The sequence below is a fragment of the Eleginops maclovinus genome, chromosome 1 (genome assembly GCF_036324505.1).
Source record: "Eleginops maclovinus isolate JMC-PN-2008 ecotype Puerto Natales chromosome 1, JC_Emac_rtc_rv5, whole genome shotgun sequence".
Lineage (NCBI taxonomy): Eukaryota > Metazoa > Chordata > Actinopteri > Perciformes > Eleginopidae > Eleginops > Eleginops maclovinus.
Window position 1 is genome coordinate 15,425,770 of NC_086349.1, and position 17,258 is coordinate 15,443,027.

Below are 17,258 nucleotides of genomic sequence, written 5' to 3' on the forward strand. Positions count from 1 at the left end.
ATAAAAACATGGACGGTCACTAGCCGAATATAACCCGCTGTAGTGGGCTGCTTGTCAAGAATCCGAATCCCCTCCTCTCCTATCTCCGCAGATCCCATTAAAAAAAATGGTTGGTCTGTTGCACCCTCGTTAAAACGGTGCAAACTTAATTGTTGGTTTATCCTGCATCCCGTAATATGATTACCACTCCCGTCTGCCTAGTCTATATGTAGCTGCTGTGAAGCCTTCTCTCTCTATTAAGAAATAAACAGCATTCCACCGGAAGTTATAAACCCTTCACTTTATCAAATGTGCTGCTTTGATAAAGATAAAAGGCGCAAACGATTCAATAAACACTTTAATGCTGTAATACTATCCATTGCAATAACACTGGGATACGGATTTCGCCAGACAGAGATTGATTACACCATCAAATAGTGCCTTGTTCGGTTTTAGACGTAATGTGCGCAGGTCTGTACTGCGACTAGATAAAGATCCACTATTAGCTCTACTAAAGTACATTTCTTTATAAAGAAGCATGGCTGTTAAAGTTACCTCTAATACGTCCAAGAGAGAGAGAAAGAGCACATTCTTTAATCCGATTTATGTGCATTGGATCCCAGGATAAGTGGCGCATTGATCCACTGTACAATTTTTGTGGGGGTAAATATAATCACGTGTTGGTGAGGCAGCCAATCGCAGCCAGGGAAGCGTTGAGAAATAATTACCTGCCTTGATTGTTCTATGGCTAGATAAAAAAAGTACACATACACTCCATATAATAATCGGATGCATGTAAAAGAGTCGGGGAAGCTTCGACATGTCGACCACGGGTCCCATAAGTAATTATTATGTGGACTCCTTGATCAACCATGAAAACGAGGATGTCCTTGCTGCAGCTCGGTTTTCCGCTCCCGGTTCTCACCCAACCGGCCCTCGTACGACGTCCCTAGTACCGGAGTGTGCCGACTATCCTTCCTGCAGCTTCGCACCCAAGCCTCCCGTCTTCTCCACCTCATGGACCCCTGTACACTCCCAGTCTTCAGTGGTTTACCATCCATACAGTCACCAGCCTCACTTAAGCACAGACTCGAGGTATATGCGGTCATGGCTGGAGCCGATATCAGGCGCGGTGCCTTTCCATGGCTATCCGGGGAACAGCAGGCACTATGGGCTGAAGCCCGAAGCCTTTCAGGAGCACAGAGCCGCGGAGTGTCTCGGCTCCAGCGGACGTACCTACACGGATTATCTGTACTGCTCATCCACTGACATGCGAGACAAGACGCTGCAGAGTATCCCTTCACCCGAGTCGGAGCTCCTTGCTTCAGGGAAACATAAAGACGAGAAGCCGGAGCTAGATCCGAGTAAGTTCAAGCTCCATACAGTCTTTTACAACCGGGTGGGAGTTTTGGAAATGTGTCAATCTGCTTTGCTGAGAGGCATTTTAACGGCATGCATAAAGTAAAATTATAATCTGTTTCATCCCCCCTTTTTAGCTCAGCCCAGAGTAGCCTCTGCTAGAGGTAAAGCTTTAGGAACGATAAAAGACAAATGCTACTAGGCTAATATTGGGGCTATAAAACCAGACGGGGTTGTAAACATGGACTCAAACCTACAGGAAGACGTTGAATTTGGAAGGCTGTTGCATAATGTTAAAAACATACAATGTGCTTTTTTCAAGCGAGTGACCTACACCGACATTATGAAATAATATTCATCAGTAAATGCTTTATGATGCAGTTTTACGACCATATTTTGACCCAGTGCCATTACACACGGCACATGCAGCCCTACAAGATGACTTTCAGTACTGCTTATTAATGTAGGCCGTCTTCTGAGGGAAAGCCACTTTTAGGCTCCAATTTACCCCCAGTAATGAAATGCAATATTCCCCCACATTACAATAATAACAATAAGATGCTGTACATATAGTTACATATTCTTTCTTGGTCCAAAACCAATTCACATGACTCTTCCAGTCAGTTTGAGGAATGTAGGGACATATTGGAGGACTTTCACCACGGACCTGTAAAGGCTTGAACCACGGGCCATTTTATGGGCCAATAAAGTGAATAAGCGCATTGAGTATTTTACGACGGTGTTACTCACAAGTCAACGGGACAAGGAAGCAAATCAGTGTAGGGTTGGATAGTCTGAAGCTGAGAATATTTCCTTAAAATGTTTACTATCAGCTTAGACTTAATGGTAAACATCAAAGCTATGTTTGATTTGACATGGTTTTTAATTATTGCATATTGGAATTACCCCCACATGTTTGCTGTAAATGCCGAGACACATGTTTCAAATGCTCAGCATAATGTGGTAGTCATTTGTCATTGCTTATGTTGTTTTAAATGTCTCACATTGTTGCTTATGTTCTGTCTATGTTAATAATAGTATTATCATGGTTTTAATTGCAGATAACCCTGTGGCAAATTGGATACACGCACGCTCCACGAGGAAGAAGCGATGCCCTTACACAAAGTACCAGACTCTTGAACTGGAAAAGGAGTTTTTGTTCAATATGTACCTTACTAGAGACCGCCGTTTTGAGGTCGCTAGGGTCCTGAATCTGACCGAGAGGCAGGTCAAAATCTGGTTTCAGAACCGGCGAATGAAGATGAAGAAAATGAACAAAGAAAAATCCGACAGAAAAGAACAATAATGTGAACTGCAGTCACAAAGCAACAATAATAACCACTAGTCACATGGACAGCACAGATGTACCAAATCAACTCTCCCAATCCCTTCATATTTATCACTTAGTTGGATTTTTTGTATTAACCTTAATCTTCGAGACTGTTTGATGCTGATTGTTATTTTCCAGTGCACATTTATATGTCCACCGTATAGGACAAAAAGGAAAAAAAACTTCTGAAGAGATAATTACATTCTGCTTTCACTTCGAAATACCTTTGTGTTTTTTTTGTAAGAGAGATATTACAAGTGCAGTTTAGACACGTTAAAACTGTCTGAAGAAAGAGAATACTTGAATTCTTTTGAATTTCACAAATCCATAATTTATGATGTAAATGTTTTCTTTCATGTTTATTTCCTTTGTACTTTTGTTGTGCAAGTGTAGTATTTTGTACAGAAACAGAGCATCTGTGACCAGACTTGTTTGTCTTGTATTTTGTGATAGTTGTATTTGTGCATCTCCTTTTTTGATTGTAGCTAACGAGTTTAAATATAGAGTGTAGATTCAGATCTCTGCAAATATAAACTTAATCACTAAGTCGTTGTATGCTGTATTCATTTTTTATTTAATGTGGATATGATGTTTGCATGTGAACGCATAAAGGTCCTTTTTAGGAACAAACAGAATCGCATTCAATATCAGTTTTAATATTGTCCTGATTAAAAAAACGGCAGAAAATGTAATTACCACGCAATTACCATTTAGGCGACATGTTGCAAACAGATGGGTATATACTAAATAAGTATGCCTTTGCAATTCTTCGTATAACATGTTTTTGCTCCATGTACCGCTAAGGCCTAAAAGAGCTCTGCCACCGCAAATAAGGGCGAGGTCTAAAATGTAAGTTGTCAGCGCAGTTAAGGCTTTAGAAACGCTACACTGTTTTAATTTAGCTTTAAATTGGAGTCTTATTTGTCCTTATTTGTTCCCCAGCCACGCACATTTAAAGTCGAACATGTTTAAGTAAACGTGCACTGACACAAAACAAAGGCAGAAATTGCCATCTCTAGTCTTTTAATGGGAAACAAGTTAAAAGTGCATTTCTCCAATACTTGAATCACCTGTTTTGTTTATGTTTTTTCTGATATGATTAATCTGTAGCTATACAAAACTATAGTTTACTTAAATCGCACACAACAACTTCTGCTAAAAGCCAAAGAGAATAACACAATTGAATCAGGCGTGTGCGATTTGTTTTATTGCTCCATGCCATATGCCGTTGTGTTTAAAGCTGTTTGTGCGTTAGTCCCATTTCCAAAAACGAATTGGTATATAATGATAAGCACTGCCATTCTGTATTTTCTTAATAAATAACCTTCTAAAAATATGTTTAGACTTGTAGTTCTATCCTTTCGCCAGGCCCACATGGCGGTCTGAACATCTGAGTCTAAATTGGAACATTTGAGTGTTGAAGTGAGAGACAATTTCCCAGGTCTCACATTTGTTTCCTGGGATAGCCCTAAATTGCCTTTTTGTGGTGGCAAACAATACAGACAGGATGCTGTAATTTCAAAGCCTAATCCAGTGCATTTCCGCTCTGCTCGGACAAAAATGCCAGTTTTACAGCCCCTGTTGGAGCTTGGCTGTTTGTCTCAAATGCAGACGAACAAAGCAAACTCGACTAACTGGCTAGACGTCTGGGCTAAATTACTTTATGGTTTTAATGGACGGTGGTGGTGGACTTCTTCAAAGCAGAGTCATGCGCACCGTTCAGGGGACTTTTGCCTGATGGGCCAGCAGCACCTCCCCCCCCCCCCCCCCCCCAGCACTTCATCACATGAGTGGTCTTATTAACCTACAATTAGATGACGAAACGTCGATAGTTATTGTGCATACATATATACTGCTATCTCTCTTACAGGAGAGCAGCCATGACAAGAACAAAAAACAACAACAACAACAACAACAAAACAACTATTTCAACACTGATGTAAAACACACTGAAGGCATTTAGATACAGATCGGGTTAACAGCTTCTTTAACTCTACTCAAATTAAGGAAAACAACGTGATATTTACAAGGTTTGGACAAATGGGGAGACCCTTTCTGTCCACATTGCAGTTGTATCTGATTGTTGGATTCATTCCGTTTTAGGCACACATCTGACCACTAGATGACGCTGTTGGTCCATGTTTTGAGCAGGATCTGTGTGTTGAAGGGCTCTTAACAGCTCTGTGGCTTGGCTGAAAAATGAAGAGTAACCTATCGATGACAAAATGACAGATATGGTCCCTCGCCGCATTATGTGTAATAGGCCACAAAGCAGCATTTCGAATACAGTTAGCTGGTTGTTGTGTTGCAAAAAGTTTTTCCTTAACATGATTTTTATTTTCTACTTCTTTCTCATTTACTTTTTTCCTTTGTCTTGTGAGTTACATTTTTATTTAAGTCCCTTTTATTAGGTTTTAAAATGTCTTTAATTTCCTTGAATTCAGAAGTTAATGGCTATGTGAAAATGAAGTTTTGTTTGTAAGAATTTCTTTCCAATTAAAATATGACAATTCTGCTCAGACATGTTTTAGTTTTGAAAAAAAGTCAACAATATCTGCATTTAGTAATAGTGCTAATATGGCATTATGCGTTTGGATCCGTTAATTTTTTATAATTTTTTATTAGGGTAAATAATAAAGAACTTGATTTTCACGAAATCCATTAAAATACTTAAGTGGGGAAAAATAAATACATAATGTACATAATAACATAACGTATAAAATAAAAAGCCAAAAATTAATATTTAAATACATAAAGACTTTAATGACAATTGCATCAGTTACATCAATAAGCAAAACTGGGATAAGTCACAACAGCATGAACATCAAAATAAAATACAATAATCACTTAATACACTGACATGTTAACCATAATGATACTTGATAATACTAATAAGTACAATAATTAATATCAGAATACCAAAAATAATAACAACAATTCAAATGTCCCCTTTGTCCGCCAAATACAAAACAAATGTAACTGCTCCTTTTTTATATCCTAGGTATGTGTTGGTTGTGAAGTATGTAGCTCAAAGTCCCTGAGAAGTATGCAACAATGATTGTCAATCTGCATATTTATAGAGTGTGAAAGGTCTATAAATTCGCCCAGTGCGCCTTCATATTTTACGATGATGTGTATTAAACGTCAGTAACCCCACAAAAACCGCACTGGCATATTTTGAGAGAGCCTATACAACTATTGAGCTGGGAATTGTGCGGGCACTCATTGTAGCTAAACATCCGATGTAAAATTTTATGAACTCCTCCACGTGGGAGATTTACTGCGTATCCTCGTTGGTTTTTACGGGGTCAGTAAGTGGCACCTAGTATTCACAGGTCGTGTTTATATTTGCGTGTGTCGGTGTTTTACAGCGCATGGTGCAAGTGTTTCGCCCTGGCTTTAACGCAGTTAAGCAAAGAATATGTGTTTGTCTTATTCTCCTACATTAATTACTATCGTGTGATGGCTAGAATTGTATCTTGCTTTTAATGGGTAGTGTTTAATGCAACATTTTGGGTTTCATAATATGAAATGCTTTGTTGACCCCCTAGTGCCCATAAAATGTAAACTATTTTCTTGAAATGAGTGTAAAAACATCATTAGGGCCTGACATGACAAACAGCAACTCATAACAGCTTTATCCGTTTTTAAAGAGGGGACCACCTCATAACCTCCATGCAAAGACAACAAGCTACACTCAAGTCAGACTGTAGTGAAATGAACTACCATGTGTCATAGTCCTCATATTTTTAACCACTCCATAACTCCATTGATCATCTTATAACAAAGCATTTTTGTGATAAACATAGCATTGATCATATTTAAAGGCAATTGGGTTGTTGGTTATGATTAGTGCAGCTCCTCTCAAGGTGGATATACGTAGGGCCCACGTCTGACCGGTCTTATGAAGATGAAGGGGTGGGGGTGGAGGAGGGTGGGGGGCGCTTGTGGTGGGGGTGGTTCGGTGGGAAGCTAAAAAAAGGAAAAAGAAAGAAAAGAGCAGCGTCTGTGACTGTGCCGCTTTGAGCAAACCAGCTTTAACCTAAGCTAACGCACATCTAAAGCACATGCCATGAGCCGGGTTTGAGCCTACAAACCTGAAAAAAACACTCGCGAAGAGCGAAATCCGATGAGAGGAACGGCTCGGAGAGAGTGAGCTGCCGTACATTGTCCAAAGGGGCAGCGTTTCTCCTAGTTCCGGTTTGTCTGCCTGTGCGCGCTGTGCGAGTTGTGCGAGTTGGGACCCTAAACAAAAGGCTGCCATCATCCTAAAGGAGATATTCTACTGCGAGAGAGCCCGTCTGCTTGATGCTAACTAAACATGAGCTCCTATTTTGTTAACCCTCTTTTTTCTAAGTACAAAGGCGGCGAGTCACTGGAGCCAACTTACTACGACTGCAGGTTTCCACAAAGCGTTGCCCGCAGCCACACGCTGGTTTACGGACCCGGAGCAGCCGCACCAGGCTTTCAGCACCCGTCCCATCATGTGCAGGACTTTTTCCACCACGGGACCACGGGGATCTCCAACCCCGGATACCAGCAAAACCCGTGCGCTTTGGCTTGCCACGGAGACGCAACGAAATTTTATGGATATGAAGCCCTTCCAAGGCAAACGCTTTATGGTACCCAGCAAGACGCAAGCCTAGCGCAATACCCAGACTGTAAATCGTCGAGCAGCTCTAACCCCGGAGAAGGACAAGGCCACTTAAATCAAAACACCTCTCCCAGTCTTATGTTTCCTTGGATGAGACCCCACGGTCAGAATCATACAATTATTTCCTATTCTTTCTGTGTTAGTATGTGAGTGCGGGCGCGTGTGTGTGTGCGTCAGTATGTGTGTGTGTGTGTGTGTGTGTGTGTGTGTGTGTCTATACGTATGTGTGCACGTGTGCTAAATATGCCTAAGTATACAGTGAGTGTTTCTCTTAACTATAAAACGAAATAAGTCAGTGAACATGATAGGGCACATACAACCTGTACTGCAGGCTGCTGCTACTCTGCAGCACATGTCTATACAGGGCTGAATTTTTGCTTTCTAAAGTGCCTTTAAACACTGAATTGCTGATCACAGCTCATAACACAGGCTCTTTGAAGTCAATTATCGTTGACATAAGATATTTCACAAACTGTAAACGCACTAGGGGAAGGATGAATAAGTCATAGCTTAAAATATGGTGTTGCCACACACCATAGCATGCAGAGTGACAGGAGGGTTAGCTGAAACACAAAATGCCACGATTAAACAGAATCCGGGTTTTAGGGGTTTGGGGGTAATATGACCCACAGGCCCAATATGCCCTGGAATTATACAGCCATAATCATAAGGGCTTTGTATATATTACCTCCTCCATTCATGGCTCATTCTGTTCAGGCTATCAGGCTACATTAACTCCACACAGGTGTAAGCTTCGTTTTGATCTGCTCACAGAGATATTTATCATCAGCCTGCTCCCATCTGTTGTTACAGGGCAGCTTAATCTGCCTCTTTTTGCAGTTTTTTCCCCCTCTTCTCGTTTCCCCCCTCTGTGTGTCACTGTGTTTGTGACTTAAAATCTCAACCAAGCTTGTGTAGGCCTTTGTGAGGAAAACCATACTCTTTTTATGTGCCCCTCCATGTAATTTGGCTTCTTATTTAAAATACAATATATTGATTTTTGTTTAAGTATCAGCATCCACAAACAGATAGCAATTAAGAACACCTTGACCCAAACTTACAGGTATATGAATTAATAATTGATAGCCATTTTACATAAATACAGTATCTTGATCACACTTACACAGTAACCCCTGAAGTGAAAATTGCAGCTCCTGCAGATAGATCTGTAAATGGTATAAACATGAAATTAACTTGAGATATTTACACACATTTTGCACAATATGACTTATATTTCTTGACTAATGCATTTACAATCTCACACTTCAAATGAGGACTTCCCCCGCTCTGTATGAGTGAATGTGAAAGCTGAACGACTAGAATTTATGCTGAGGGGAAGCAAATGGAGAATTAATTATTAGTCATCTGAATATATTTTTTATGGGGGACCGTGGTCAGCCCAGCTAACCTTTTGGCTTTATTTTATTCAAGCCCCAGGAAGACGGAATGGAAGGCAAACCTACAGTCGTTACCAAACTCTTGAACTGGAGAAAGAGTTTCTCTTCAACCCTTACCTGACTCGCAAGAGAAGGATCGAGGTGTCCCACGCCCTGAGCCTGACCGAGCGGCAGGTGAAGATTTGGTTTCAGAACAGGAGGATGAAGTGGAAAAAAGAAAACAACAAAGACAAGTTTCCGGGTCAGAGAGGAGAGGCTGAAGCCGAAGCCGAGGCTGAAGAAGAGGGCAACGAGGACGGTGAAGTGGAAGAGGCGGAAGAGAAAGAAGCGGAAGAGAAAGAAGAGACCAAGGAGTGATTTTATGGTCCTTTTTATGGTTATATGGCTGAAAAAAAAGAGAGGTCCCATAAACAGACGAAGAGTCACAAGGAGGCAGAAAGCGTCAACTTTATAACCACCCCTTTCATTTTGTCAACAGGAATCCCTCTTAATATTGCTGTCATAAATAGACAAAATTCTCCCTCCTGACAATTGTTCTAAAATGAGTTGTATTTGAATTTTTCTGTAGAAGCTTCAAACACTTTGCATAATTTCTTTGATAGAACAGTCGCCCTTGCAAAAGTTGGGTCGATTAAATCGCATGTAAGATGGAAAATGGCTTAGCTGTTTTTTTTACAATTTGCTTTTAATAACTGTGTCAAAAGTATTGCCAATTAAGATAATTAATATCAAAACATGACCACCGCCGACCTTTGTTGTAAATAGATTATAGCTTGCATTTAAAAGAACATGGGCGTCATTTCAGATTAGCCTTTCCGAAAATGTAAGCGAAATGTTGGCCACACATCATCGCAGCAGTTGCTTCGGCTAATGGCCTGTGTAGAAAACCACAAGTTTTATTATTATAATTGTTACTGTTACTGTTTTACTCGTTTTCATGTGAATGGCCTAGACAAAGATAGCCATTAGCTCCTCAGACATCTTTTTCTAGGATTTACCAGGGAAATGCAATCGTTTGAAATCCTTTGATGCTACCTAAACCTGGGGGAATTGCAATAGAGATTTCTGAATATAGAGATTTCATATGGTTTTAATTTTAAAAGTGTTCTATATCAACATTATATTATTAAGTTATGTATGTAGCATTTACCCAATATACAATATTACACTTGTTGAAGACAATTTGTGAGTCTCGGGAAAGACAATTAGCTCAAAGCCAAGCAAACAATGTTGAGATTGTACCACGGCACTACCTAAACTCAGAGCCTTGCCTTTGCTGAATTTATATTCCTCACTTGTGGCATTGCTCTGACTTGATTGCAAGCTATTTCCCCAACAACTAAAACTGCCTATAACGCACATTTACTGTGTAAGATAAAACCTGCTACCATTACAATGATTTTAAAGTAAGGGATTTTTTTTATTTTAATGTGCTGGTGACATAGCGTAGTTGTTTTGCACTGAATATAATCTTTATGTACGTCTTGTTATATATTGATGTTAACAATATGCTCGTTTCCTGGTGTTTCTCCTGTGAAAGACAGAATTGTGTGTCCCCGCCATTGTTGATGTAAAATCACAAATAAACAAGATGGCTCACAACCATTTCTGTTTCTTATTGATATTACAACCTCGGTTAATGATATTATCCACTCGTCCAACCCCTTTCCTCACGCACTCGTGTAAAAATGTGGCGCATACATATACTCTACTTACATTTATAAAGGAGTAATATGAAGTCTAATACACGTCATCCTTTTGCCTCTTCTCTGCCTTTCTCTCGAAGTATGCTCTTTGGGTGGCTGTAGAGGCAAATATGCACCTTGGTTTTCATATTCAGAATGATTTTGATGCAGACGATGAACAACTCAACGAGGAAGTGGTTTAACGTGAAACCATGTTGATACTTGGTTGATAACTTTCAGCACATATATATTGAAAACATTAACCCTCGGCGTTGGTAGGGAAGATGTGGAGCGATCATACTAAATAGCCTAAAGTTTGCCTAATCTAAACTTTACAACTTTTTCGGTTAAAAGAAACTCCAGACGTGCGTTTGTAAACTTATCCCTTTACCTTTTAAGGAAAGGTTGCTAATCCCGTTCACAGCGTGCGTCCTCCAAAGCCGGAGTCGTGTTTGATTCATCCTCTTAATAAGAAACTACCTCTCTTCAGGGAGGACACGAAGCTTTTATTAATGAATCTTGGGATGAATAATAGCTGTTTGAGATGAGATGAACAAACATCTGGCCTGATATTAATGATGAGGCTAAATAATTGCAAGGCATAAGGGAGGCTTTTGCTGTATGCAATGTGTTGGGTGAAACCATGGTGTCCAGACAAACCTCCGGAAAGCATCGGAGCGTTGAAATCAAAGCGGAAATAAAAGGCCAAGTGCAGGTAACATCTTGTGTTTCCGCCTCTCCTGCCCAGCTGCTTCTGCGTTTATTATGACGCTTTAGAATGAATTGAGGAAGCACACTCGGTGCAGAAATGTAGGTCACTTAAAGTCTTATTAGAGATGCAATGCTAGCTTGATTATTATTATTATTATTAACAGAAATGTGATCGTTGTTTTTCAATCCTAATTGGACATTTTGTCCATGTTTGCAACATAATTTCACTCACTTATTACTGAAAGACGAGCTGAATTCATTCAATAAAACATATATTTTTTAACTTACTTTAATGTAATATTAGTATAACATCTCGATTACGGACGTTTCTCTTTGTGCTGGTTTCAAATTCATGAAGCTAAATTATTTAACACTTCTGGTGCATCTGCCTGTCTGCTGTTTATCCGCTCAGTTAGAGATCTGAATACACGGAAGTGTAGGCTATGAGACATTGTGGATGCAAATACTTAATACAAATAATTTAATACATGGTTACATTTTTTATTTATTTGGTTCTTCACTTGTGATTTTTACATATATTAAAGGTAAATTAGCAGAATTGAAAAAGTAAGACCTAAACGGAATCATATTGTTTAGACAGGAAAAATATGAACAAAGCTATGCATTTTCTTCAATAAACAATTGATTCTTAATAGTTTAATATATGTAATTATTTTTAATTAAAACGAACATCTAGATGAGGTCAACATTTAATCTGGGTTATTTGTTAAGAGTAGCCTAATGAATAATATCGAAACAAAAAAACTTTGTTACAAACAGGCTTTTCGGTTGCATTGTATCTCTATAAGAAAAGGCAGATTGCCAGCAGGTTGCTTTTTAATTTCATTATTTTTTTCTACATTTAAGTCCAAGCTGAAAAGGAAATGCATTCTGGCAGATCTTTACTTTCGGGGTTTTCCTTTCAATCTTTTCTTGTGTTTTTCTGAATGAAACAATGATGCGTCAAAACGTAGCCTTTTTATCCAGGGTGTTTATAGCTCTATTTAGGTGCGTGTAGTCTTTAGAAAATTCCGGATGTGTCCCCAAGTAACAGCTATTCTGCACAATTGTGTGTGTGTACTATTACCACAGGGCTGACATAACCAATAAACTTTAGTGTGCCTGTTGTAAACTTTATTGGTAGTGTAAAGGCTCGGCTTGGATGGCTCTGCATCTTTTGTCTGTGTGTGCCGAGTCTCAGTGTGGAAATCACGGCCTGCAAGGACAAGATGCACCGCTCATCCGAGTAGGTTTTTTTCATTTTTTGAAAAATACATTTTATGAAACCCTGTGGCTGCCTTGTGTTGTCCTTGTGTCTAGAATGTACAAATTGATGTCCCTATTTCCACATGCGTATTTTTTCCTTCGGTGGGTGTAATTCTGTTGAAAGTTTGAGCCGGATTTACAGTATATATTCTTTTCAGATGGTTGAAAGTTGTGTGTGTGTGTGTGTGTGTGTGTGTGTGTGTGTGTGTGTGTGTGTGTGTGTGTGTGTGTGTGTGTGTGTGTGTGTGTGTGTGTGTGTGTGTGTGTGTGTGTGTGTGTGTGTGTGTGTGTGTGTTCTCTGCAGGCTTCCAAACTCTACCTTTCTTGCTTTTCAAGTGTAAAACTATGATACCCTGCAGCCACTCAAATTGACATAATCTTCACTTCATCACGCTTGTAGCTCGGGTATGTAGTTCATGTTTGATGTGAAGAGGGTAACATGATATCTGCTTTCTGACATATCCATCCTGAGAGTCAATCCGTACACAGAAGCCCTGAAAGGAAAGTGTAGTTTAGCTAATTGAAGTTTAATCAGACATCTCCAGGTCTCACATGCTCCTCTCTCTCTCTCTCTCTCTTCCCCCCCCCCCCCCCCCCCCCGATTCTTTCTCACACACTTTATTTCCCATTTCCCGTTGGATGGGTACACTATGGCATAGGCCTACAGCTTGTCCACCAGGGGAACTGTCATATGTTTTGACGCACGTCTAATATGTGACTTATGGGAAATCTCAGCATCATGGTATAGCGTGTGGCCATTTTTAGTTGTGTGCAATCGAAAAAAAGAAAGGGGAAGAGATGGGTGCAAACATTCCTGGTTGTTAAAGGGAGAAATTTACAGCTGAGTAATAAAAGTTTACGACTGAATCCTTTCTGGGATTGGCTGCAGCGAGCCACGTGGCCCACGCTCTATGAACATGAACTTTATGCTGTTGTCTATTCTCTGGTCCTTCCCTTGTATCAGCAGCAGACTAAGCTGGGGCGTAGAAACGTCTTTTTTTTCGTTATTCTCATATAAAATCACTGCACAGACATTTAGGCGCTGATGCGTGTGATATTCATCCGTTCTCCGACTTCCTGACAGAGGGATCTTCGGGACAGTCGCCGCCTCTCCAGCCGCTGCGTTTATCCCCTCCGGAGGCAATAAAGCCGCGACTGGGAAGGAAAAAAGGAGCCATGCTAAAAAAAGCCTTTTTCTCGGCAAACAGACAGCCTGCCTCCATGGGCTCCTTATCGCCGGGGTGTGAAGACAGTACGCGGGAGATGTGCGCTCTGTTGATATTTCCCACTCGCCATCGTGACCCCTCAGCTGCTCTGTTGGACCACAGCAAAGCCACAAACTACGGCGAGCCTACTGGGGTAAGATTACACATATCTCTATCACTCTTTCTTAATGTTTTCATGTTGTGTTTGGTAATCAGCCGGTGTTGGCCGGGTTGAAATGATGAATGATGCAGAAGAGTGAGTGAGATGTCTATTCTGTGTAGTTGTGACCTGACCTGTAGCCTGGGAGGCTGCTGATGCCCACGGCAATTTGCATTGGGGTACTGGCTGCTGTGGAAGCACCTGCATGTGTCTACTGACCGCTTAAGCCTACATAAGCGAGGCATTTAGGAGATGCTGTGCCAATGTGTGGTGATAAATTGCCTAATGATAGTAAACTTTGTCATCACTCACAGGCCCTGCTGACCAGGCAGTGACAAATTGCGGTCGATTGCGCTTATTAGATTTTGCTTCCATAATTGTTGTCACTTGTTATATTTAGTCTGTGCCAAGGGCCTGGATATAACATGCATTTTAACGCACGCACATGCACACATACACACACATGTACCAACTGAAACACAGATCCCGGCAGTGCCCCCTAGCGATCAGAAGCGTGGCATGTGGAAGTGGGCGGATGTTGAGGCTTGTTGTTTATGGCTGCTGGTTTTCGGCAGCGTTTCACTGCGGATGTCAGCTGACCCAGCTGTTACAATGCTGCCAACGAGGAATGTTTCTGTGTGTCTGATTTGTTGTTGACACCTTGAAGTATGAGAGATTGGTCTGCTCCATGGTTTTGTTCTGATATAACGAGATGCAGCGATTTGTTATATGATTCTCTGACATAACCACTGACGACATTATGATTAGAGATTTTATTCACTCCATTGCATAACAGCATCACAAATACATTCTTCATTATTATCAAAACCACCAGCAATAAAGACACTCATTTTTAACATTAGTGAACATGGTGTTATCATTGAACAGCGTGTAGTAAACCAAATCAAATCGTGATCAAATGCACCGCAGTTCGCCGATTTCTTTTTGACTAAAACAACATACAAATAAATAACAGATGTTTTTCAAAATGCACTAGGCATGTGGAAAAGTACACAGATTAAGATTGAACCCATGTTCTTACCTGTCTTTTTGTACCTTTGTGTGTGTACCCCCCCCCCCTCCCAATACATTATAAGATACAAAAAAACGTTAAAGATATATATATATATATATATATATATATATATATATATATATATATATATATATATATATATATAAAGCAAAGGATACTTAATTGTCATTTTACCCATAAATAAGTAACCTACTTATTGCAGAAGTATCCAATGGCATCCATGTGTGTGTTTGTGTGTGTCTTTGATTGTGTGTGTATGTATGTGACAATACATTTTTGTGTGCATTTGAAGTTGAAAGCGTTTCTTTTTTCAAAGCTCAGCTTGCTGAAAAGCTCCCTCTGTGTTTTATTATTGTCTGTGCAGAAACCAAATATTTTTAGTGTCGTAAAGTGATTTCATGCGTCTGTGTCCCCTGCTGAAGCTCAACAGTCTCTGCGTTTCAATGTTGTAAAACACACTTATTGGCAAAGCCTCGTCTGGAAGCCTTTAAAGTCTTATAACCTACTGTTACAAACGTTGTTTGCTTTTCCTTTATGAAACATAGCTGTTGCAATGGCTCGTGTCGCTGCTGCCCAATACCATGCCTGCAGAGAGAAAGAGAGAGAGAGAAGAGAGAGAGAAAGAAAGAAAGAAGAAAGGGAAAGAGAGAGTGTCCATTTAATACATGACATTTGGGTTGTAGGTAAATCTTATTTTAAATATAAGAGGGGAAAACCACAGACTATTGTTTTGCCCTGTAGCGTTTTATAAACCAGAGATAGCTTCGCATAAAACTCCATGAAGTCATGAATCTGTCCGCATCACCACATTTAGAACCTCACTTACAAATCCCGACAGGGCAAAAATTTTGCCTTCTAATGGTCATAATTTATGATGTGTGGATCAACATGCGCTCATTGGGCAACAGCTTCCTGAGTGCTTAACGAGCATAAAGTCGAACACTTCCGGACATTAATTGGGCTAGCCAGCGATGGTAAAGTGCTTATAGAGGGCTTTACATTGTTAGTATGTGAATTACTCCTTATTAGTAAGGTTAGAAGCGGGGGAGAGGAAAAAGCATCAGGGGCAGACCACGCTTTGCCTTCCTTGCTGTGTTTTTAATCATTGCCGATAATGTAGAAATTTTACAGGTCCCATATAACTAATTCTGAGGGATGTTGTGCTGTTGGATATTGATGTATAAGAATGCAAAAGAGAAGTTAGAGGTTCATGTACGTGGATGGGCCCTGTTGTGCTGCATGGGGAGCAGGCTGATAAAGTAAGGCCTTCAGCTGAATAACCAATTAAAAGTCACGTTAAAACCGATCCAGCATGATAGTAGTTGAATATCCCTGAAAGATATAACAATAATAATACAAGTGATTATAATATTCATAATGTTGCGCACGATCTATTTCCATCATGCGTATAGCCTTCCTTGCGCATTCACCGTGGATAACTAACTACAAATGAAGAGGATACACTATTCATTAATTAATTATTAATTCCAATTAATAATATCCATGGTTAGTACTTAGTACCAGGCTATTGTTAATAATTTATATTTTTGTCTCAGAGCTTCCTAGTTCTTTCGTTCATCGCCTGTCTTAATATCCTTTTAAAGATCGTGGAAACGTGGTCCAAACGGCTCCCTTCCTTCCTGCATCAAAAGCCGTGCATGTGATTTGCCTCACGGGCCGCAATAAAACACTAAAACACGAGGGAAAGAATGACCTTTCTAATTCTGCACACTGCCACAGCCTCTGCTGCATTCCTGCCTCTCCAGTCCACACATTGGCTTTAGTGTTCAGCCTTTATTTACAACCTTAACGTTATGGACCAATAGGGCTGTGAATAACAATTAGGGAAGATCTGTGTTTTGAAATCCAAATATTTTCTAAATTTAGTTTAGATAAAGTTTTTAAAAGGTATATTAATTTCACAAGCAAACGCTTTTTATATTGATTAAATTACACCAATAGCTCAATGACGACAACAGAAAGTGTTATAATAAATCAAATAATTAAAAATCGTATTCAGATGCTTTTTCTGGCACCGTTAGCATGACAAATTCAGCAAGTAACACTGACTGCCATTCATCAAATTAATCACATTCTGAGTTTCATTTGAATTGTTGAATATTAAATTCGAATTAAATGCTTAAAAACAGTGATTTTTGTTTTTGTTTTCTGTAAATTGTTTTATAGTTACATTTAGCAACAATGAAGGTAAAAAGTGCATTTAGACGAATTGGGTCTCCCAGAAGTTTTATTCTGTCATATATGTGTAAAACTGATTCTTATTACTTATTATAAAAGTGAGAATGAAAAAAATAATACCAGGACAGCAACTTTAGGGTTTTATTTGTCTTAAATGTGTACGACGAGGATGTCCCATATGGCCACGAATAAGGTGAAGGGAAACTTTTATTGCACCAGCTACTTCCTTCTCTTTGTTCTTGTCTCTTTTATGGGCTATTCAGGATCCCACACAACA

At 39.8% G+C, this 17,258-nt stretch overlaps 2 protein-coding genes across 2 annotated transcripts; both read left to right on the forward strand.

Moving 5' to 3' along the window:
- Positions 1-765: 765 nt before the first annotated feature.
- hoxc9a (homeobox C9a) lies at positions 766-3,358 on the forward strand. Its single transcript, XM_063886175.1, has 2 exons — positions 766-1,343; positions 2,400-3,358. The coding sequence occupies exons 1-2, from the start codon at positions 800-802 to the stop codon at positions 2,642-2,644; spliced, it is 789 nt and encodes a 262-aa protein (XP_063742245.1). The 5' UTR covers positions 766-799; the 3' UTR covers positions 2,645-3,358.
- Positions 3,359-6,694: 3,336 nt separating this feature from the next.
- Positions 6,695-10,307, forward strand: hoxc8a (homeobox C8a). Its single transcript, XM_063887078.1, has 2 exons — positions 6,695-7,425; positions 8,754-10,307. The coding sequence occupies exons 1-2, from the start codon at positions 6,990-6,992 to the stop codon at positions 9,074-9,076; spliced, it is 759 nt and encodes a 252-aa protein (XP_063743148.1). The 5' UTR covers positions 6,695-6,989; the 3' UTR covers positions 9,077-10,307.
- Positions 10,308-17,258: the final 6,951 nt, after the last annotated feature.

Coding starts and splice junctions, on each gene's coding strand:
- hoxc9a (XM_063886175.1), top strand. CDS start 800: ATGTCGACCACGGGTCCCATAAGTAATTATTATGTGGACTCCTTGATC. Junction 1,344..2,399: donor GAAGCCGGAGCTAGATCCGA/GTAAGTTCAAGC, acceptor TTTTAATTGCAG/ATAACCCTGTGGCAAATTGG.
- hoxc8a (XM_063887078.1), top strand. CDS start 6,990: ATGAGCTCCTATTTTGTTAACCCTCTTTTTTCTAAGTACAAAGGCGGC. Junction 7,426..8,753: donor TCCTTGGATGAGACCCCACG/GTCAGAATCATA, acceptor ATTTTATTCAAG/CCCCAGGAAGACGGAATGGA.